The sequence below is a fragment of the Anabrus simplex genome, chromosome 11, assembly GCF_040414725.1.
Source record: "Anabrus simplex isolate iqAnaSimp1 chromosome 11, ASM4041472v1, whole genome shotgun sequence".
NCBI classification, from domain to species: domain Eukaryota; kingdom Metazoa; phylum Arthropoda; class Insecta; order Orthoptera; family Tettigoniidae; genus Anabrus; species Anabrus simplex.
Genome location: NC_090275.1, coordinates 57,387,153 through 57,412,249, shown reverse-complemented (window position 1 = coordinate 57,412,249; position 25,097 = coordinate 57,387,153). Strand labels below are relative to the sequence as shown.

Here is a 25,097-nt window from a genome sequence, read left to right as displayed (position 1 = left end):
ACACAACAAAGGTAAATTCGTACACAGATTATAATAATTATCATCACAAATTTTCCCTACTATGCTCTAATAGAAATGAAAACCATCCTTTAGTTAAATGTTGAAATTAGGAAGGGTTACCGTACATAGCGGTAACTTACGAATATAGCAGGCAAGATGCTATGTAATAAAATAACTACACTACAATTCACCCTGGAAGGAACGCAAGTAAGTGTCAGAGGTACGCCCTAATGAAGGAAGGCTTTGGAAAATGTGACTGTGTCGAAGTCCAAGGAAAACTAATTCGAGACCTGAAAAAAAGGAAATATTTTTCACTTGCCACTTATTCTTCTGAAGATGGAAAACAGAATAATTAGCTTGCATAAGTTTGAGGGCATCTTCAAGTTTATGATATCACCTGCGCCACAACATGAGTGCCTCCTGACTCTGACCTTCACTCCAGGTAACTTCTGCATTCGAAGGTTACAGATAGCCTGAGAGGAAATTCTGCGACCTTGCTGGTATTAACTGACTCATATAAAAGGTGAAGTGCAGTTGCTGCTGCAGTTCAGTGCATTCCGTCATGGGACACGTTTGGAAGGCAGAGTATGGCATCGCCATTTTAATACTATGCTGTGCGATCGTCTTTAAGGTTTGGTGGTCACGACGTCGACTCCGTCAGCTGGGCAACAGGATCCCCGGACCGCCGACATTACCTCTTCTGGGAAATGCAATTCAATGTAGTGGTAGTCCCCGTCAGCTGTTCGCACTCCTTCACCAGCAGTGGAGTCAAAATGAGGGACGTTGTTTCAAAGTTTGGATTGGGCCATTATTATACGTATTTGTAACATCTCCTGAAGACGCAGAGCAGATATTAGTGAAAACACGATTGTTAAACAGAGATAAATATGTGATGAGGCCAGTCAGTAGATTTATTGGAAATGGTTTAGCCACATGCACGTCTCAAACATGGAAGAAGCAGAGAAGGATTGTTGCTCAATCAATGCAATACAAGATTCTAGATACATATATACCAGTATTCAACAACAGATCCCGAATTTTGGTCGATGAGTTAAAGAAATTTTCTGATGGAAACAAGTTTAACCTCATGCCCCCACTAATGACATTTACTGGTTATACAATAAGCGAAACTGCAATAGGCGCTCCTCTGAATACAGATCTCGAATTTGAAACCGTCGCAGACTTAGTGAAACGGGCGATCCAGATGATCACTGAACGTGTAATGAGACCTTGGTTGATGTATGACGCCGTCTACTATTTAACTGCTATGGGACAGGAACAGAGAAAACTGGAAGAAGTTTTACACAAAATAGGTGACAGAATGTTAAGCAGAAAGCTGGAAGAATATCAGGAATTGAAGTCGTCTGCGAGTATAACCGATGAGTGGATGAACAAAGGGAATTCTATTATAGATAATCATATCCGTGATTCCGAAACTGAAGGTGCTGAATTAGATGAACAGCAGTTAAGAGACGAGGTACACACCTTTCTGCTCGCAGGGGCGGACACAACAGCCACCACCATGTGCTTCACTCTGCTGTTATTAGCGTTGCATCCAACAATACAAACTGCTGTCTTTGAAGAACTGAAAGAGGTCTTCGCTGACGACTGGGAGAGGGATGTGACCTCCGAGGACGTTAAGGAGATGAAGTACCTGTCTCGAGTCATCAAGGTAAGTGATTGTGGTTATTTGTGTCTTCATACCATAGCATAGTTTGGTGCTGCTCTTAATGTCACCCTGCCTTCAACTAACCTCTTAATATCTAAACAGTGGCAGCTTGTGAAGTTTGGTAATGGGTTTGATGTAAGTTAATTTTAAAAATTGCATTAACAATGTAGCTTCTTTCGCATGCTATAAAATAAATATAAAATAAGATAATAAGTCTGAAATAACCGTCCAATAATAATAATGTTATTGCTTTACGTGCCACTAACTACTTTTACGATTTCGGAGACGCCGAGGTTCCTAAATTTAGTACCACTTCATGGTGTTTTTGCCTTTCTTAAGCTTTAGTTTCAAGTTTTCTTTTATTAATGGAAGACTAGAAGATCTGGTTCTGTGGAGAATATTAACAATATTTCTCATACACAATAAACCGCACGCTTTAGGCTGTTACTGATGTAAACAAACAATAAAAATATTTCCAATACGACTGATTTTTTTTTACGGATAAATTGATATCTGCACTACAGGAAAGTACCCTTTAACAATTTCCGGTTTGAGAACAATTCATCGGCCTGTCCACCTCCAGCCTGTATTAAACGTTACCAAAACAGAGACGAGCCGTACATCTGTGTCGTTGTATAGAGGATGGAGTTAGAAAAAAAAATTGACTGAGTGAAAAGGGGAGTTTAGTGACGGAGATGGGAAATATATGAGCCAGAACATTCTGCGGCGACTCCCGAACTTTTAAAACACGTTTTGTCACTTGTACCTCACCTAGGGTTGATTTGGAAACTTTTGGTGGATCACTGGGCAACATGAATCCACACAAATCGTAACAATTACTTTTTTTTGTAAAGACTGTAATATCAGGATAAAATAATCTCACCTAACCCTGATTTTTTTTATCACACTGGGTGAAGAAGTTGAACCTTTATGTCCATGTTCCAAATACTGTACATGTTACTAACAACTAACAACAACGAATTTCTATAATAGCTGTACCTCTGTAATGCCCTATGCCAAGAAATAAATAAATAAATGAATAAATAAATAAATAAATAAATAAATAAATAAATAAATAAATAAATAAATAAATAAATCAATCAATCAATCAATCAATCAATCAATCAATCAATCAATCAATCAATCAATCAATCAATCAATCAACAGTTATCTTCAGTTGGGGCAGCAGCCCAGGTGGCTAATTCCCTATTAGTTGTTTCCCAGCCTTTTATTAAAGAATTTCAAATAATTTGGGACTTTTACCCTTCGTAAATTACTCCAAACCCTGACTATTTTTCCTATAAACTAATAGGGCTATTTTCCTCATTTTGTCCTCTTGAATTGCAACGTTATCTTCGTATTCTCATCTTTCCTTCTTTCGAAAATACCACTCAAATTTATTAGCCTGCTAATGTCATTTCACGCCATCTCTCCACTAACAGCTAGGAACATACCGCTTAGTCGAGCAGCTCTTCCCCTCACTGCTCTCTTGCCAGTTCAAACTTTGAAACATTTTCGTAACTCTATTTTTTCTGTTGGAAATCATGCAGAACAAATCGAGCTGTTTCCTTTTGGATTTGTTCCACTTCTGGAATCAAGTAAACCTGGTGAGGGTCGATACACCGAAATCATATTCTAATTGTGGACTTCGTAGTAAATTATATGCCCTCTCTTTTACATCATTACTACAAATGCTAAACATCCTCACGACCAGATGATGAGGTCTGGAAATTTTATTTATAACCTCGTTAATGTGATGAGATATATTGACACTTTTATACTTACACTGATCCCCGTAAAGTACCTTCACGTCATCAACACAGTAATTAAAGCTCTTGGAGAATCTTAGAACCTGACTTTTCGTCCCGGTTACCATCATATCACTGACGGCTGTCCCAGTAAAGTACAAATTCTAATCAGACTACGGGATTTGCGGAAAAAAACTATTTTGTTTATGAAGGGATTCCTTAAAATGAAGTTGTAATAGCAAGTTTCATATATTTATAAGTTTAAATACGATGGTCTTTCAGTTCCTAAACATGCCTAAATAACATTAGAACCTATGTTTGCCTGTAATCTTATAGACCCTATATTTTGTCCCTTAATCGAAAAAAGTGTTTCTAATTTATTCCGAGAAACTAAAATATTTGCCGACTCGTTTTCAGTATATTCTTGAAATACTTTCTAAACAATACCTTAAAAGCGGGAAGCTGTTAACCACACTCCCGGAAAGTCCTTAAGAACCTCCCGCAGTATACATGGCCACAAGGTGGGAGACGGCTGGAAACAGAACTCATGATTTCATTCTCTGAGAACATTTCGCTTGTCCATTTGTTCAGTGTATGCATTATGCTCAAAGTGTCAGCTTCGAAGTCTCCTTTAATTAAACAGTGGTTACAGGAGTTTCCCCATGTCACATCGGATTGTAAATTAATATTCTGTGACGTTTGTTGCAAAGAGATGAATGAAGTTCTTTTTATATTTCCTCTAAAGAATTATTATCAATTTAGCGAAGTAATATTTGTATTGTATTGGCAAATTCTTATGAAAATACGTAAAATTATATCTGCCTCAAATATAATTTTAGAACCTATTTCGTTCAATTATGAAAGCCTACTGTAGGCACCTAAATTCCCTTTAAGCATCTAAAAATCGCAGTTGTGGGGCTAGAAATAAATATCAAGTACAACAGCAAGAATTGATTTCAAAATTAATATTGTAGGTTTTCAACTTCTCTAAAATGTGTCTTGTTTAATGTATCGTACGACAGTTCGAACGACACAAATCGTAACAATTACTTTTTTGTAAAGACTGTATTTATTATACAATCTTCCTGCAACAGCTGCAGGTTGCCCAAAGACAAAGAGTACCTTCACAACAATAATGGATGTGGATACAATAGATAATGTGTTCGTATGATGTTAAATGTAGGCAGTCGAGTGAGGCATGTCAAACATTTATTTGAGGTCCGCAAGCATGGTTCTTGAAGATCATGATGGACTTCTTGAGTGTGGTAATGGCGATGTTATAGATAAAATCTCTATTTAGCCCAAAGGTATTGCAGAAGTTGACAAAAAATGCAGGTATTGTTCCTCGAGCACCTAACATCAAGCCGATTACAGAAATGGATGAGAGCTTATATTTTTGCTTGTAGAAGTCCGCCGTTTCTTCATAAATTCTTCTTTTTTCTGCATCGACCTCTTCCGGCTGGTTTTCGTTGGTCTCAAATCTAATTGTTGGATCAATGATGAAACCTTCAGAACAGGATGGCTTAAAAGCAATAATGTCAATGCGTCGGTTGCTTCCTCTGTTGGAGAGACCGTGTACTTCTTCATAGACATTATAACCTTGTCCTCTAAGAGCGTTAGCTATCATTGATCTGACTACATTATGGCGTGAGGTGCGCAGTAATTCACCATGTGGACAGGCTCCCAGGACGTGTGAAAGAGTTTCGAACTCTCTGTGGCAACGCCGACAGAGGCTGTTGCCCTGGGATCTGCCAGGTACAGTACGCACAGCAGAGACATTGGCGTTCATTTTTATTGCATCACGCCATTCACTGCAAGACAATCCTTTATGATCATGAATCCATGTATTCGCTGGAGTATACTGTTTAAATAGGACTACACCTTTGCCTTTATGCTCTTTTTTTCTCCAGTTGTCAAAGGCTCTTCTTCTCAGTTCGAGTCGGACTTTCTTTGTATCGACAAAGCCATGTCTTTTGTCTCGAATAGATTCTGTTTCTGCTACATTTAATACGGCAAGGCTTGTGCTGATTTCTTGACATAAGTTTCTCGTTGAATGTAGAAAATTACTATTGGAAGATTTCAAAATTTTGCATGCATTAATATGTTGTAGATATATTTCCCATGATACACAAAATAAACCCAGACCTTTAAATTTCATTTCAGCGTATATCATATCATTCGGGACATCCATGGGAAGTTGCAAAATTTCCTTTAATGCCCCCCTAACCATAATATCGGCGTCATTTGTAAATTTGACTGGAATCTTTTGTGGTGGTACTGTCTGAAATTTATATACCAAACTGGGACAGATTGAAGTGTTTATGATTACAAATTTTTGATCGGAATGCAAAAGGGGTGAAGAAATGAGGAGCTCTAGGGTGTTTTTGAGCTTATTTAGGACCTCGACGGACTGGAAGGTAATTTCATTGGAAAAATTTACACCCAAATATTTGATAGATTCTCCTTTCTTCAGACATGGTATCTGTTTTTCATCTGCCGTGAATAGTTTTTCTTCTGACAGGTGACCATGTTTGATGCATATTCCTTTACATTTTCCAGTATTGATGCTAAGTCCAATTTCTTGTAGTTGATGTATGGCCGCATGAGCAAGTACTAAAGCTGACTCAGAATCTTTTCCAACAATAACTACATCATCAGCAAAACTTAACACTGTTAGAGCTTCATGATCTGGACTCAACTGAAAGCCATATTGGGTAGATATCGACGTTTCGCTAAGGTCATCCAGAATATGATTGATGGCGAGATTGAACAGGATTGGCGACAGAGGAGAACCATGCATAACTCCCCTGCTTATCAAGAGAGGTCTTGTTTTGCTTCCCTGCGTCTGAATTTGTGTGACATTTCCTGATTGCAGATTCATGATTAAATTCGTAAGTTTGGATGGAATTGGTAACGACTTTAGTGTCTCATTTAAATGGGCATGACCAACGTTGTCAAAGGCTTTCTGGATATCTAAGAATATAGCAGTCAGATTAGCTTGTTTATTTTTGGCTTCACGGAGAAGAGAGTCGAGTATCGCAGTGTTGACATGCGTTCCAGAGGAGTTGGTAAATCCTCGTTGATTGGGGTTTAAGACAACATGTTCACGAAGACGCCTGTCAAGGACCCGCTCAATTATTCTCCTTATTACTGAACAGATTGTGATAGGTCTCCAGTTCTTAATATTGAGTGAATCTCCACCTTTATGAATTAGAACAGTCCTGGCCTTTTTGAAGATAGAAGGTACAACCCCAGTTTTCAACATACGTGTGGCAATGTGAGATATTATGTCGATTGCAATACTTTCTTTGATAACTCTGACGAGGACGTGGTCTGGGCCGGGTGATGTGTCTACGGCTATATGATTAATAGCAAATCTGATTTCATCTGGGCTTATAGTGTCATTAAATAAAATGTCAATTTGTTCCCTATCAATATCACTTGTATGAGATGGGTATTCGGGTCGAATCATGTCATTAGGTTGCCCGAGAATTTCAGAGAAATAAGGAAATATTTCATCAGAAGGAATTTTACAGTTTTCAGCATTGGAATTTAAAACAGATCTAATAGCCTTTCTGCGCTGATTGTAAAAGTGGTACTGGGTAAGCTGATATTTGTATTTTTCGCGGCGTTTTATTCGGTCCCGTTTTGTTGCCCGTTCAGGGTTGGTTGTCTGTTTATATTTCCTTTGGTTGTCTGTGATTTGTTTATTTTTCCTATACTGGTAGTATTTCCGTGACGGATGTTTGGGGCCAGGAAGTAGATCAATCGCAGAGGCCAAGAACTCACACCAAATGTTAATCTCATTGTCAAATTGCTCGTCTGTCAAATTGTTTAAAAATCTACTTCGCCACTGCATCATTTTCTGCTTAAATTCATGCGGTAGTGTGTTGACATCTTTAGTTTCCGTGTTAGCATTAGGGTCACTTTCTTGAACGATTGTTTGGACATTTTGAGAGGGATCAGCCCTCTGTCGATTTCTAGAAACTAAAATTTGACGGTGAATATCAGGATGAGCTCTGCTGATGTGTATTTTGACCCCACGGGAACTGGAGTAATGACATCCGCAGTGTGGACACTGACAATTTATGTTATCACATGCCTGGTTTGAAGAATTCGCACTGTGTCTAGCTGATAAATTTGTATGAAGAGTTTGAGATGCCTGAGGAATTCCTAAATTAACGTGCAACTGTTCACTATCTAGCAATGATGAGTCCTGAGATAGTTGCTCGTGAGCTCTTGCTATGTGTATGTTAATGCCCCTCTTTGTAAACTTTCTGTGACATATCTTGCATTCAATAAATGTAGGCACAGCACGTGAAGTGCTTGATGCTTCCCGAGAATCGACCATGCTTTGGAGTGTTTGGCTCATCTGTAATAATGCTGTTTTTGAATGATAGATCTTACCGAGTCAGATGGTTCTCTCCACTGCTAACACAAAGGTAAATAGCTGATGTGAAGTGTCAGAATAATAATACTGCTTTTATATCGTCATATGTTCAACGACAGTGGTACAGAAATCAACCAACGAAGCCGTCATAGAGGGTACCCCACAATGTTATCACGGAGGGTGTACATTGGTAATGTAACGGAGGAAAATCAGGTGCAGATCATTAAAATAATCTATACTATAACATAAAGGTTCTACCGCAGTATTTTCATCCAGTTAATTATATTGTAAGATTTGTTATATAAATTCAATATATATCCAATCAAATGTCCAAATGCAGCACCTAACCTAGATTGTTGGTATCGTATGTAAACAGATTAGATTGTTTAGCCACAAACAATATGGTCACGAGATGATAAAATTCTTACTCATAAGGGCCTAAAGACTGCCAATTGTCCTAAACGGAGATTGTATTAGTTAATCTTCAAAATATTCGTGATATAGAATAACATAGCAACCATTCGATGAACGTAAATAAACAATACGTGTACTAACCTATAAGTATATGACAAAACAACTATAAACGCAGAAAACGATACAAGCCACAATGTAAACTATAAAACATATTTCAAAATATCACCAAGACCAGAAAAACTATAGTAAAAATGAATATTAACCGTAACAAAATGTCAAAATATCAAGATCGGGAAGTGTCTCTTAACACTCAAGTCACCGCCTTCTGAATCAGGTGAAGAAGTTGAACCTTTGTGTCCCTGTTTCAAATACTGTACATGTTACTAACAACTGCTTTTTGAATTTAAGAATTTTCGTTTCAAGCAAAAAATCAAACTGCTCTAACAACCATCTTATAAAAAATCTATATTCTTTGAGATCTTCAGTTTCCCTTAACACGGTTGAACTTCCTTATTTACTATCTCTTCTTAATAACCAGGGTCTTGCCCATATGCGTTTTCCATTAATGTTTAATTTCATCTTCCATTTCCTCTATTATGGCAGAATTCATTATAGAGTTAGTAAATTACATGATTGAAGAGAACTAAAATATCTTTACAATATGCTTTTGTTTGTTCACAATTTCCTTTACGTCGTACTGACACAGATACGACGACGATGGCATAAGAAAAGGCTAGAGAGCAAAGCAAGGAGCAAAGTCATCTCCGTACAGGCCATGAAGGCCCTTGGAGGGGTAGAAGGTAAAGGCTTCAATTATCCGTAACCAGGCACTTATCGGGGTAGAGTGGTTAGCTCTACACCCTGCCACCTATGGGCCCAGGAATTAACCTGGTACTCATTTTTAGTGTAGGCTGAGTGAACCTCAGGGCCATGTGATTTTCCCTCGGACTTAGCGAGGGATCCCACCTCTACCTCCGCAAGGGCAGTGTCTTGGAGCGTGAGACTTTGGGTCAGGGATACAAGTGGGGAGAAAGACCAGTACCTCAATAAGGCAGCATCACCTGCTATGTTGAACAAGGGCCTTATGGGGGCATGGGAAGATTGGAAGGGATAGAGAAGGAAGAGGGAAAGAAGCGGCCGTGGCCTTAAGTTAGGTACCAACACGGCATTTGCCTGGATAAGAAGTAGGAAACCACGGAAAACCACTTCCAGGATGGCTGAAATGGAAATCGAACCGTCCTTTATTCAGTTGATCTCACGAGGCTGAGTAGACCCCGTTCCAGCCCTCGTACCACATTTCAAATTTGGTGGCAAAGCCGGGAACCGAGCCCGTGCCTCCGGGGGTGGTAGGTAATCACTACACCACAGAGTGATGTAACCTTTTGGTTACGAAACCGAATTGTATTTCAGGCATGTATGACCTGCCAACACGATGTATACGTAGGCCCATGTTCGTATACTCTTACACTACATATTCTGGAAATTCGCTTTCGAAGGTATGGCCATTAAGTGAAAGAAAACTGTCATCCCTAATATCTCCTAGAACATTATTTTCAGTCTCCTTCCTTTTTTTTTTCTTTTACGAGTTGCTTTACGTCGTACCGACACATATAGGTTTATGTCCATTCACTTACCTGTGAAATGGTACGCGCGTGCCCTTTATGAACCTCTCCGTGCACACGAGACTAGAATTTTCCTTATGAGAAGTATAATAATTCATTTCATCGGGAAGCTCCAGTAGTGGCAGTGTCAAGCAACTACTACCAGATGTTTTCATTCCTCCCCTGAAGGGGGAGGCGGGCCTCTTAGACGGTGACGCCGTCTCTCAGGTTGGGAGATTTGTTATGCTGAAGGTTTTCTGTTTTTTTTTTTTTTTTTTTTTTTTTGCTAGTGGCTTTACATCGCACCGACACAGATGGTCTTATGGCGAGGGTGGGATAGGAATGCCTAGAAGTTGGAATGAAGCGGCCGTGGCTTTAATTAAGGTACAGCCCCAGCATTTGCCTGATGTGAAAATGAGAAACCACGGAAAACATCTTTAGGGCTGCCGACAGTAGGATTCGAATCCACTATCTCCCGGATGCAAGCTCACAGCCGCGCGCCTCTAACCGCACGCCCAACTCGCCCGGTTTACAGTGATGGAGATGCTCGTAAAAGATGAGGGTGTTTGCGGCCATGGCCTATACTAGGAACTGTCCCGGCATTCGCTTAGTGCAGGAGAATGGAAAACCACGGAAACGCATTCCAAGGACAGTCGATGGTTGGGGCCAGCAGTGAGGTCCAGCCCTGTCCCGTCTGCCGAATGTAGAGCCAGGTAGAGCCGTGGTCACCGTGGCTGCGCCTCTGCTCGGTTGGCCGGTCAGAGTGTAGAGCAGTTGGACCACGGACCAGCCGTGGCCACTTATGGGCCGAGACCCACTCTTCATTATAACAGTGCTCTCGCTCAACTGTGCACGCGACTGCAGTACCAGGGCCACCTCTAGTGGATATTCTACTTACTGTGTGGGTATGATCAAGTTGCAGGAGTGTTTAAAAATACTCTTCATTTTTCCTCCTTCGCAGAACACCGAGCTCGATAGCTGCAGTCGCTTAAGTGCGGCCAGTATCCAGTATTCGGGAGATAGTAGGTTCGAACCCCACTGTCGGCAGCCCTGAAAATAGTTTTCCGTGGTTTCCCATTTTCACACCAGGCAAATGCTGGGGCTGTACCTTAATTAAGGCCACGGCCGCTTCCTTCCTACTCCCTGCCCTTTCCTGCCCCATCGTCGCCATAAGACCTATCTGTGTCGGTGCGACGTAAAGCAAAAAAAAAAAAAATCCTTCGCAGAACCATGTTACCATACCCTTTAAACATTTCAATGCACTGACTCATGTGATCACATCTACTCTTCAATAAGTTACTCGGCCGAGTAACAAAGCAATTGATTTGGCCCAGTACTCTTCTTTTTCTTCTTCTTTCTTGATCTGGTTACCCTCCAGGATCGGATTTCACCTCGGACGCAGAGAGGGATCCCACCTCTACCGCCTCAAGGGCAGTGCCCTGGAGCTTCAGACTCTGGGTCGGGGATACAACTGGGGAGGATTCCCAGTACCTCGCCCAGGCGGCCTCACCTGCTATGCTGAAGAGAGGCCTGGCGGGGGGATGGGAAGATTGGAAGGGGCAGACAAGGAAGAGGGAAAGAAGCGGCCGTGACCTTATGTTAGGTACCATCCCGGCATTTGCCTGGAGAAGAAGTGGGAAACCACGGAAAACCACTTTCAGGATGGCTCAGGTGGGAATCGAACCCACCTCTACTCAGTTGACCTCCCGAGGCTGAGTGGACCCCGTTCCAGCCCTCGTAGCACTTTTAAAATTCGTGGCAGAGCCGGGTGATTCAATGTCAGAATCATTGTTATGATAGAAGTGAATTTCGTGACAGGGTTATATTTCTAATTCATTTCTTGAACAAGGTAGGTTATTATATTGAAAAAGAGTACGGTAATAGAAAAGTCATCCAAATAAATGTATTTCTATAAAGGTATTGGTTTATATGAAGAAGAATTTAAACTGGAACAATTACCAAGGTTGTCTTCTACTATGTTTACACCAGAGTGAGCCGAAGACCTTAGATGTTAGGCCCCTTTATACAATAAGCAGGTACACCAATTCGATAAATTTTCAACTTCTTTGAAATCCTATAACGAAATATTAGATTAACTACTGATATGTAACAAGCCACTTGGGCGACAGCACTAAATACAGATCATTGTTTGTTTGTTTGTTTGTTTGATTGATTGATTGATTGATTGATTGATTGATTGATTGATTGATTGATTGATTGATTGATTGATTGATTGATTGATTGATTGATTGATTGATTGATTGATTGATTGATTGATTGAACTGAAACTGCCACTCTTTGAAACGCATCAAATATTCCCTCAAGACTGTTGTTTAAAATGCAATGCTATCTTACCTATTTCCTGGACCATACTAGTTCATAGAAAAGACTTTTACTCATATTATGAGCTTGCTACATATTGCTTACCTAAATATAGGCTATGCCTTTGCTGGCAGGACCTAATGTTTACAGTGCATTATGTCTTCTGGTATAGGCTAGAGCAATGTTGTTACTTTCATTGATCTGCCTCTGTCAATATCAATCACTACTGATCTGCATTTAGGGCAGTCGCCCAGGTGGCAGATTCCCTATCTGTTGCTTTCCTAGACTTTTCCGAAATGATTTCAAAGAAATTGGAAATTTATTGAACATCTCCCTTGGTAAGTTATTCCAATCCCTAACTCCCCTTCCTATAAATGAATATTTACCCCAGTTTGTCCTCTTGAATTCCAACTTTATCTTCATATTGTGATCTTTTCTACTTTTATAGACGCTATTCAAACTTATTCGTCTACTAATGTCATTCCACGCCATCTCTCCGCTGACAGCTCGGAACATACCACTTAGTCGAGCAGCTCTTCTTCTTTCTCTCAATTCTTCCCAACCCAAACATTGCAACATTTTTGTAACGCTACTCTTTTGTCGGAAGTCACCCAGAACAAATCGAGCTGCTTTTCTTTGGATTTTTTCCAGTTCTTGAATCAGGTAATCCTGGTGAGGGTCCCATACACTGGAACCATACTCTAGTTGGGGTCTTACCAGAGACTTATATGCACTCTCCTTTACATACTTGCTACAACCCCTAAACACCCTCATAACCATGTGCAGAGATCTTATCCTTGGCTTTGACAATATGAAAGTGACTGAGGTATGAGCTAGTAATGCCAATCCTTATGCAGCCAGTCCCTGCTATGAATAGTGTGAAAATGTTGCTGATAGGGTCAGTTGGTGCATGCATTTCAGTGGGCTTGGCAGACTGATATGTAATAGCAACTCCTGGCTCGTTGAGGAAAGCAACGGGAAACTACCTCACTCCTCATTTCCCTAGTACGCCTCTTCAGTGATGCCTAGGCCATCTATGACAGCTGATGGCAGAGCTGTTAAGGATCCCGCCAGCGTTATCGCTGACGGACTGAACATACATACAAACACAGGCTATTACTCAAGGTAAAGTATTCTTCAATGAAAATAGTAGTTTATAGGAATGTAGTGTGATATGACGTACAGAGGATGAAATGTATTGCGTATGGCAGAAAATACAGTTGATGTCAGTTTTTATTTCTTCAATGTCATATCCATTAAACAAGGGTTGAAAGGATTCTAGTGATACAATTAGTGTTTAATACCGATGACGCATCAATGTCATTAATGCACAAATATGTTTCTTGCAAATAGACCTCTACCTTACATGTGTCTAGTGCAACGATTTAGTTGCAAATGATGTATATTTTCAGACGGATCTCCTTATTTTATTATTTTAACTTAATATAAAACATTTAAATTTGTACGTTACTTTTGGCAGCTTAGCAATTCAATATGATAATCAGAAGGTTACATTCATATATCACAGGCTAATTTACATTCAACCGATGCATCGGCCAAGTTGATTTTGTATGAAAGTCTGATATTATTGAAGATGATCTTGGTTCGGTGCTCACTGCTGGCACTGTGAGAACGGCGGATTGGATGTTTCGGACGGTACTATATTTTCACATTGGAGGGCTGTTCGAAGGTTACAAACTTGCTTTTTTAGTCAGTGTGTTGTACTTGAGAAAGCAAGTGCGAGTGCGGTGTATAACATTTATAAATACAACAGCCTAATCGTTATATTAATTTAGTCGTTTCTTCGGAAGGATGGAGATAATTTGAATGATGTTACTCTCTTTAATTTACTGTAGCATTCATTATTTACTATACAACGTACTCTCTTCTGTGTATTACAATTCACTTTTCTGTGTAGTCATAACACTGTTGTAAAGTTAAACGATCCAGAGGATGATGTTGATGATAATAATAATAATAATAATAATAATAATAATAATAATAATGTCAGGATGAGTACTTAGGACAGCCACTTGTGACCTCAAGTTGGCAGGTTCGAACCAGGGTCAGGTCGGTGGTATTTGAAGGTGCTCAGATACGTCCGCCTTGTGTCGGTATATTTAGTGACACGTGAAAGAACTCCTACGGGACTAAATTCTGACACCTTGGCGTCTCCAAAATCCGTAAAAGTAGATAGTGGGACGTAAAGCTAATAACATATTAGGGGCCTATAATGCATTACATTGAAAAAAATTGCTTACACAGTAGTTTTCTACTGGGCCTCCTTCCAGTTATTTATTAATAAACAATCCCAGCTGTCTCTTTTGATTTGCGATCACACCTTATAGTGGAACAAACTCTTGACATTTTAGTGTATGTTGCAGTACCGTGGGTTTGCAGTCACGTTTTTATATATTTCTCAGACTTAAAACTATCAATAAGTGAGGTATTTGAATGTATGGACATACGGCTGGAGACATAAACAACGTAACCGGTGCCTGATATGAATGTTGTTCTACAAGTGGAACCTTCGATGTTCACGATTACGAGCGTAGCCGGAAAGATAAAACGCACTGACAGAATGACGAAATTAAAAAGAAACCAAAACAGAGGGTACAGTATGCGCCACAAATCACAAGGCATACTCTAATGAGCAGAGGGTATATCGCGTATTCTCACGCGTAACGTCGGCTACAGCTCTGATTATTGAGATAAGAATTCTCAATGACATATTTCCGGTTTTGCATTGGCAGTTATAGGAAGTGTTTAACTCATAGTAACTCAAAGAAAATATTCAGACGGTCTTCCTCGTGTTCGGGTTTCCAGACGACATTTTTAATATAGAGAACTGCAGCGTGGGTGTTAATGCAAAGCCGATTTAAAGTTTGAGGCGCGCGAACACTCTACTGTTGTTTTACCTGGCACAACATGGTGCGTTATGATTTTGCTACCACGCTAACATCACCGATATCGGCCAGGAACGAACCCGCAATCTGTGAGTTATGGATCTAACGTGCAATCCTTATCTGACAAAATTAATTATTCTAACACACTTACTAACATGCACTCAAAATGACTGTATAAACACTGGCTTCACCGTAAAAACAAACAACAGGAACAAAGAGTTGTGTATTGTTGGGATAAATATGAGAAGAAGTCAAACTTTAAAAGCAAGAATATGTCAACAATGATTAACAACAATGGGACTGGTCTAAGCTGAAGCAAAGAGCTGTAAAAGAAAAGGACAAAGTAATGCATGGTGATGCAATAAATATTTCCACCACTGTATATGAGATTCTAAAGGTGAACGGGGTCAGATACAGAGAACGAAGAATTATCTACAACGTGTATAAAAATCAATCTTCAATGATAAGAATAGAGGTCTTTGTAAAAGAAACAGCAATCCAGAAATGCTTTCATATGAAACAGGCGGTAAAGAAAATCGAAGAGCAATTTGGAAAGAGAATCGTAATCCAAGCAGAGGAAATGAAAATGCTGAGATTTGCAGTTGATATTATTATTATTATTATATATATACAATTCGCTGGGCCATCAAGGACCACGTTAAGACTTGTTGCATTTGACACTGCACTTGGCATTCTTTAGATCCCAAACTTCTCTCATTCTTTGTGAGTGGGCCTGCTTCCGCTCCTCTGTCCAAGGGGCACCAAGTCTTCTCTTCGGTTGCTCGTCTCGGTTTAGCCCGTTCGTCAATATTTTCTTGCGGAAGATATCTCTGTTAAGGGCGTCTTCAGCTGAGATATGTAGCATTTGCAGGTCTTCTTTGGTATTTCTAAACCAGGGAATTGTGGTTTTGGGGTTTGTATAAAAAAGTGAAAGATTTCTTTAGTTAACTTTCTTCCGTCCATTCTTTTCAGATGACCATAAAATCGTGCCCGTCTTTTTCTGATTGTGTCGGTAATTTTCTCTATTTTGCTGTAGACTTCCTCGTTGGAACTCGTTTGATGGATTCCATTTCTGTACTTTGATCCCAAGATTCCTCTCACAATTTTGCGTTCTCTTTTCTCCAGTTCTTCAAAGAGTCCTTTGTTGGCATTTAGAGACAGGGTTTCGGCTACATATAGAACTACTGGCTTCAGAATTATTTCATAGTGACGTATCTTGGTGTTTTGGGAAAGGCATTTTTGTTGTAGATTGTGCGGGATGTTTGGTAGGTTATTTCCAGTTTGCGTACTCGCTCCTGAAGTGCTTCTTTGTCCAGTCCATTTTTCATGATGATCTCACCCAGGTATTTGAATTTGTCTACTCGGGTGATGTCCCTGTATTTTGTATGGAGTTTTGGTGGAGCCTCTTTGATGTTAGTCATTACTTCTGTTTTCTCAAACGATATCTGCAGACCAGTTTGTTCGGCAATTTCCTTTAAAATCTCAACTTGAGCTCTAGCGGTTTCTATGTCGTTTGAGAGAACAGCAATATCATCGGTAAATGCTAAGCAATCTGTTGCGATCCCCTTGGATTTGGTTCCTATTCTTAACGGACTGTAGTTGGTTTCCTGTAATCTCACCCGCCAGGTTCTGATGCAGGTTCAGATGATCTTTTCAAGAACACAGTCGAAGAGTATCGGGGATAGCCCATCACCTTGTCAGACTCCTGTTTTGATGTCAAAGGAATGCGAGAGACATCCGTGGAACTTCACCTTGGATTTTGTATCGGTCAGGGTGGCTCTAATTAATGCCAGCAGTTTCAAATCAACTCCAAATTCATTTAAGATGTTTAGCAGGACTTCCCGGTCAATGGAGTCGTATGCTTTCTTGAAGTCCACAAAGACGGACACATACTGCTTGGACCTTAGTGTACAATATCTGATGATCGTTTTAAGATTTTGGATCTGTTCAGCTGTTGAGCGACCTTTTCTGAACCCTCCTTTGTATTCACTTACTTGATGTTCGACTTGTGCTTCCAAACGCTCCAGGATGGCAAGTGATAGAATTTTGTAAGTCACGGGTAGCAAAGATATTCCTCTGTAGTTGTTGATGTTCTTCCTGCTGCCTTTTTTGTGTAACGGATGAATCAAAACTATCTTCCAATCTTCGGGTAGGGTCTCCTTGTTCCAAATTTCTTCTATTTGCTTTTGCAAGATATCAAGCGATTCCTCTGGGGCATATTTCCATAGTTCTGCTATTACTGAGTCTTCCCCCGGTGCTTTGTTATTTTTAAACGGGCAATGTGCCACTTGATTTCATCTCTGTCGGGTGATCTGGAATCTGGGTACCTGAGTAAGGGTTCCTTGGTCTCAATGGGGCTTTGCGGTTTAGAGCAATTAAGTAAATTCTTGAAGTAGTCTGCCAAAATGCTGCGATTTTCTTCATTTGACGTCGCCAGTGTGCCGTCCTTTCGCTCAAAGCATAGGGATGGTGGTTTATAGCCAGTGAGTTTGCGTTTGAAGGCTCTGTAGTAGTCTCTGCTTTTATTCTTCCTAAAGTTTTGTTCTATCCTTTCAATGAGAGGTGTTTCGTATTTACGTTTCTCAGTTCTGAACATCCTAGCTGCTTGAGCACGTTGGGTTTTGTAGGTTTCCCAATCATTTTCTGATTTCGTAGAGTAGTACTGTTTCCACGCATTAAGTCTTTCTTGGAGGACTGATTCGCAGGTACTATTCCACCAGGCATGCTTTTTGCTTCTCTTGATTTCTGCAACGTCTTTGGCGGCCTCAACAAGGAGACATTTGGCGTTGGTAAAGTCACAGTCATTTGGTTTAGCCTTTTCCTGGAATTCCTCGACCCTTTGCCGAAGTTTATCATTGTCGAAGCGTGTGATCTGTTTGGTTGTCTTCCTTGTGTTTGCGGGAATTGGTTTGAATTTGATAAGAGACATATAATGATCTGAGGCCACATTGATGCCTTTCTTTACCTTGACATTCATAATCTCAGGGCTGTTTCTCCTGGAGATTGCAACATGATCAATTTGGAACTCTCCGAGAGCTTGGACGGGAGAACGCCAAGTCATTTGCTTTCTGGGTAGATGGCGAAAGTGGGTCGACATGACCTGCAGGTTGTGATTTTCGCAAATGGACACCAGTCTTTTGTCGTTGGGATTGGTTCTTTTGTGAGCAGGGTAATTTCCTATAACTTTCTTGTACTTCTGTTCACGACCTAGTTGGGCATTGAAGTCACCCAAAAGAAGCCTGACATGGTGTTTGGAGATTTTGTTTAATTTTTCATCCAGTAGGTCCCAGAAATTATCAACTTCGTCCGGATCAGACTTGTTCTTATCGTTTGTAGGAGCATGTGCGTTAACTAGGGCGTAGGTTTTGTTCGTGCATTTAATTGTGAGTATAGACAATCTGTCATTCACAGGTTCGAAATTTGCAACCGATTTAAGGATCTTGGTTCTAACAGCAAATGCGGTTCCGAGCATCACAGCTCCATTGAGGATTCCTCTTTGCGCTTTGCTCTTGAAAAATCGGTAGCCTTCGGATTCAAAAATCTCTTCATCTGGGTACCTTGTTTCCTGTAGGCCCATTATGGATATCTGATTTTCGTGAAGAGCTTTGGTGAGGGTTTTCGGCTTGCCAGTTTGTGTAAGTGAATTTATATTGAAAGTTGCTAGAAAGGTTTTGGATTTTGGCCTGAGTTTTTGACTCTTCGGAGTACACCGAGACGCTCCGACTCGTCTCTTGCATGATGTCGAGTCTCCCCCAGAATCCGAACAAGATTCGTACGCAGTGGCGTTCACGACGAGGGATTTATCCGAAGATTTACCCCCTGGGGCATGTTTCTTGAAACATTGTGCCATCATGCTTCTTGACTTGACTTTGCTTTGGACGGGTACCCATCCTTTTACAACTAGGGTTGTTAGCCCTAGAGGTTGCCTCAAGATGTTTTCTGGCTTCCGGTCATTTACCAGTCTTCGCCGTAACCCAGGCAAGGGACCAGTTTTTTTTTACGGTGAAATTATATTTCCCTACTACCCTCTGACTCTGCTGGCGGCAGAGCCAGCGAGCTTCCCCAATTCCAATGGGACGCGCCCGATGGAGGTAACTGGTAAATCCCCACACGGGATTATTATTATTATTATTATTATTATTTTACAAGCGAATGGACCACTAAGGATCATGCTACAACTTCATTTCTTTCTCTTCGTGCGAAGTTTTCCCTGTGTCCAATACTCCTTCATGCGTTCGCTGGCCTGCTTCCGTTGTTCATCTGTCCAGGCTCCTCCGGGCTTCCTAGTTCTTTCTGCGGCTTGAACACCTTCCAAATTCTTGAGTGTGTTCCTAAACGTATTCCTTTCTAACAGCTGGTCTTCCATGATGCTTAACCTTTCCATATCCTTCTTCGTTTCCTTAATCTATGCTGCAGTGGCCTTTTTTCTCCAGAAGTAATCAAATATCTGTTCGGTAAGTCTGTTTGCGTTCATTCGTTATAGATGTCCAAGAAACGCCAGCCTCCTTTTCTTCATGCTCTCTGAGATTCTTTCCACCTTCTGGTAAACTTCTTTGTTACTCCGAAGTTTCCATCCGCTTTCAGTTTGGACAGCTCCCATAATTTTTCTGAGGATTCTTCTTTCCAGGACCTCTAGCTTCTCCAGCTTGTAGTTCATGGACAGGCATTCACTGGCATACAGGCATTCTGTTTTGACCACGGTGTTGTAATGTTTTAATGTGGAATTCTAAGATAAGCACTTCTTATTGTAGATGTTTTTTGTCAAGCCATATGCTCTCTCCATTTTTGAGATCCGATCTTCCACTGCAGCTTTTTCTAGTCCATTCTCCTGTATCGTCTCACCAAGGTACTTTAATTTCTTGACCCTTTCTATCCGTCCTATCTCTGTTTCCAGGAATTTTGGTCCATCTTTGATGTCCGTCATGAATTTGGTCTTTTCTGCTGAGATCCTCAGTCCTGTTTGGCTGGCGATTCTTTCCAAGAGGTTAATCTGGATGGTTGCGACCTCTGGACTTTCTGATAGTATAGCAAAGTCGTCAGCAAAACCCAAGCAGTTGACTTTAATCCCACCTGATTTTCTTCCTAGACAGATCGGGATTATCCCTTGATGTTCAAGTTCTGAGTTCCATATTCTCACTATCTTTTCTAGGACACAGTTGAATAGGAGTGGGGATAGTCCATCCCCTTGCCTCACGCCTGTCTTGATTTCAAATGATTGTGAGAGATGCCCGAAGAATTGTATTATTATTATTATTTTACCTGAGAATGCAGAAGATCTGGAGAAATTGCTGAGTGGTATGGACTGGGTCTTGGAGAAGGCGTACAAGATGAAAATAAAAATGTCCGGAAAAAAATAATGGAGTATAGTCGAATGCAGCCAGGTGACGCCGGAAATATATTAGGAAGTGAATTCTTAAAGGAAGTAGATTAATATTGTTACTTGGGTAGCGAAATAACTAACAATGGCAGAAGTAAGACGTGAAATACAGATTAGCACTCGTCTGTAATGTCTTTCTCAAGAAATATATTTGCTCACTTTGAACATTGATATATGAAGACTTTGGCACGGAGCGTGGCGTTGTATGGAAGTGAAACATGGATGATAACTAGCTCTGAAAGAAAGAGAATAAAACTTTTGAAGCGTGGTGTTACAGAGGAATGCCGAAAGTGAGATGGATGTATCCATTCACGAATGGACAGATACGGAATCTAATTGGTGAGAGAAGACCGATTTGGCTAAATTTGACGAGAAGAAGAGGTAGAATTATAGAACACACTTTAAGACAACCAGGACTTCTTCAGTCGTTGTTTGAGGGAAGTGTAGGCCAGGGGTAGACCAAGATTGTATGAAAAGCAGATTAGAGCAGATGTAGGATGGACAGAGACTTGGAGAAAGTCTAACACAAAAATAATGTAGTTAACTAGAAATGAAATGAATATTGAATTTTCACGACCGCATTGTAATCGAAACAGACTTTCAACGTATTAGGTCGTGTTACTTACATGTAGTACGTGTTGAAGAGATGTTAAGTACAGTACAAAAATGGCTAGCCGGACACCAGTGGGAGGTTGTGGGTTCGGACCCCACTGGTGTCCGGCTGGCCATTTTTGTTCTGTACTTAACATCTCTTCAACACGTACTACATGTAAGTAACACGACCTAATACGTTGAAAGTCTGTTTCGATTAGAAATGAAATGTTTAGGAGAAGATAGGGTGGTATGGAGAGCTACATCAAACCAGTCAATGGCCTGATGAATCAACAACACATGTATTTGATGTGGTCCGGGTGCTATCTTATTCTTCGCTTTTCTTATTGTGTTATTTATTTATTTATTATTTATTTATTTCCTCTTGTGTTGTTTGCATCGAGGGTATTCATCCTTCGGTGTCAATGGCGGTCGCATTGCAGGCGTAGGTCGATTATTTTCTTCGTTATGTAAAATGCTGAAGTATATCTCCCATTTTGTAATCGGAATTTACGTTGCTTTTCGTGTTCTCCTTCTCTAGCATTTTGAAGAGGTTCATTTCTTGTTTCTTCTTTTAATTTTTATACTTCTAGCCTAGCTCTATGTTGGCTCCTCTACTTCGATCTTATCCTCTTTTTTCTGTGTCGACTTCCATCAATTTTCTTTTAATGTCGTAGGTTCTCGGTGTCGATTTTGTCCTCTTAATTTCACTGCGATTTGGCTCATTATCAATTGATAACCTTGCGACTATAACATTCCCTTCATCTGAGGAACGTTGGAAAGCAGTTGAAAGTCTTCTATGATATCTTCTAGGGAGGTTGTGGGCTACATGTGTAAGCAGATTAAGTGATTTCTGAAGTTTTAGACGAAATGAAATAAATCTTATTTGCCTGTGAAGCAGACCCTTGTGTGCGTCGCACATGAGGAGTCAGGAGTGTCATATAGGGCCTACATGAATCACGCCAGCTAAATATTTCCAATATCTTCATTAGGTTACTTCAAAGTACCGTCAGAACTCAACATTCTGTTCTAACAATCTATGGTTTTATATAGAGCTATATTTGAGACGGTATTTCAAAGTACCATCAGAATAAAACTCGTTAAGTCACAGAAGAAATAACTGGGATATTCATGTCTCTTTTTGTTACTGTTTCAGGAAACCATGCGTTTATTTCCTGCAGTGCCGGTATTGCCTCGAGACGTCGACGAGGAAATCAAACTCAAGACCTGCACGCTCCCTGCAGGTTGTTCATGCGCGGTGATTAACTACTTCATCCACCGAGATCCTCGCTACTTTCCAGATCCTGAACGATTTGACCCAGATCGGTTCCTGCCTGAACGATCGATTGATCAACATCCATACAGCTACATGCCGTTTGGAGCTGGACCTAGAATATGTGTTGGTTTCAAGTACGCCGAGATGGTCATGCCTATTGTGTTGGCAACAGTGTTGAGGAAGTACCGGGTGCTACCTGTTGTCTCCTACGAAGATCTTCAGAAACTAGAGCTTGGAATATTTCTGAGGCCAGAAACAGAATTTATGATTAAAATGTTGCCACGGGAATAGACACAACTTCAAACAACTGACACAGCAGGACAAATGTAGTGCCTGTAATTTTACTTTATGGAAATTGGAGTGGTTTCCGGACGTTTCATTCCATCCTTTCCAACCTAGGAATAATTTTTAAGGAGTCACCTTCTCCCTGGGATCTTCACACCTGACTTTTCACACTCTTTTATTTCAACCTTTCACCATGTTCATCCCTCCGAAAGACAGGAGGTGTTTTGGACGATAAGCACGAAGAGATACCAGATGGCGTGAACGGCTTTGGAGAGTACTTTGAGTGCACATAAAACCGTGCACTATTTTGGCACACATGCGCGCAGAGTGGATACGTAATATTGAAGCATAACTTCTCTACCGTGCACTATTTAGGCACACATACGCGCAGAGCGGACACGTAAAATTGAAGCATAACTTCTCTACCGTGCACTATTTAGGCACACATACGCGCAGAGCGGACACGTAAAATTGAAGCATAACTTCTCTACCGTGCACTATTTAGGCACACATACGCGCAGAGCGGACACGTAAAATTGAAGCATAACTTCTCTACCGTGCACTATTTAGGCACACATACGCGCAGAGCGGACACGTAAAATTGAAGCATAACTTCACTACCGTGCACTATTAGGCACACATACGCGCAGAGCGGACACGTAAAATTGAACCATAACTTCACTACCGTGCACTATTAGGCACACATACGAGCGGACACGTAAAATTGAAGCATAACTTCTCTACAGTACTCACTTATCCACCCTGCACAGCACGGTATACAGAGAAAGTACAACGTAGTGGTGTGCTGGCGTAACAGATCCTAGTGCAAAGTAAGGAAGAAACATTCCACATTCTACCATATCGTATCAAGCAACATGACGATGACGACACGTTTGCTGAATCTGATGCAGGATATTCAAAGAGGAACACTGCAGAAAATACTCTTACTTTAACGTAAGAAAAGGTTCAGGGTCTTCGGAGACGCCGAGGTGCCGGAATTTAGTCCCGCAGGAGTTCTTTTGTGGACAGCAGGAACAATTTCAAAGGTCAAAGAATTAAATGTACATATAACTCGTAATTAATAAATCGTTGGGTGAAACACATGAGATGATTTCAGGGAGAAACGTTTACGTTATAAACTGACCAGGAGGGGAAAAGTACTTCAGTATGAAAAATTTGAGGTGAAATATCTGTAATTGAAGCAAAAATATGCCGATGTATTACAGGTTGAAGAGAATTGGTGAAACGTCTAAGAAACACGGTAGAGTAGTTTTTTGATCTTATGATATTTACATTAAAAATCATTTGGATCTATGAAGTAACTATCATTTACTATGTACTGACGTGAGTATGACTATATCTCAAGAAATAAAACTAATAATAATAATGCTATTTGCTTTACGTCCCACTAACTACTTTTACGGTCTTCGGAGACGCCGAGGTGCCGGAATTTAGTCCCGCAGGAGTTCTTTTACGTGCCAGTAAATCTACCGACACGGGGCTGTCGTATTTGAGCACCTTCAAATACCACCGGACTGAGCCAGGATCGAACCTGCCAAGTTGGGGTTAGAAGGCCAGCGCCTTAACCGTCTGAGCCACTCAGCCCGGCAACAAATAAAACTACCTCAATGCGGCAGTGGTTATCTTCAATTTACGACCGACCTCTAAATAGTCACTCCAAAGTTCATCATCACCATCATCATCATGTCCGACTCGTTGGCTGAACGGTCAGCGTACTGGCCTTCGGTTCAGAGGGTTCCGGGTTCGATTTCCGGCCGGGTCGGGGATTTTAACCTTAACTGGTTAATTCCAATGGCACGGAAGCCGGGTGTATGTGTTGTCTTCATCATCATTTCATCCTCATCACGACGCGCAGTTCACCTACGAGCGTCAAATAGAAAGACCTGCACCTGGCGAGCCGAAACCTGCCTGGGGATATCCCGGCACTAGAAGCCATAAGACATTTCATTTCATCATCATCATCATTTATTATCCTAAACAGAACCATGAGGCACGTAGGAGAAGATAACGTTTACAGGCATTGACAGTCACAATCACAAGTAAGATCACAGGTATTGGCCCGTCTTCATCGGCCTTTTGCCTTTTGCAATTTCGCCATTACACGATTCTTACGCCTCGTATTTGGACGTCCTCTTGGTCCTTTTCTCACACACATGTGGTCTTATTCGGTATTAGATTCTTGTAGAAGTCGAGATATACTGAAGGAATGGACTGCTGCAGTTACATCATGACATCAACTTTTGCAATTTCCTTAACTGAGGCACTCTTTTATACTGAGAGCACATGTGTTTTATTTTATTTTATTTTTTTTTCAGAAGAAGCACGCGGTTTGGGAGAATTCCCTCTGGTCTTCGGACCTACCGTGATCACCCAAGACTTTCTCTCCTATCGTATTTTTAATATTCGGCCGCCCAAAGACATCGATTTTTTGTCTGTTTTCCTTCCCGTCTTCCAGCCTCTGCGTTTTGTGTTGGATCGTATATATTCCTCAGATCTA

General features: G+C 40.7%; 1 protein-coding gene across 1 annotated transcript; it reads left to right on the top strand.

Moving 5' to 3' along the window:
* Positions 1-556: 556 nt before the first annotated feature.
* On the top strand, positions 557-23,971 carry LOC136883138 (cytochrome P450 4C1-like). Its single transcript, XM_068229739.1, has 2 exons — positions 557-1,672; positions 22,175-23,971. Exons 1-2 carry the CDS (start codon positions 563-565, stop codon positions 22,583-22,585), a joined length of 1,521 nt encoding a protein of 506 aa, XP_068085840.1. The 5' UTR covers positions 557-562; the 3' UTR covers positions 22,586-23,971.
* Positions 23,972-25,097: the final 1,126 nt, after the last annotated feature.

Coding starts and splice junctions, on each gene's coding strand:
- LOC136883138 (XM_068229739.1), top strand. CDS start 563: ATGGGACACGTTTGGAAGGCAGAGTATGGCATCGCCATTTTAATACTA. Junction 1,673..22,174: donor ACCTGTCTCGAGTCATCAAG/GTAAGTGATTGT, acceptor TTACTGTTTCAG/GAAACCATGCGTTTATTTCC.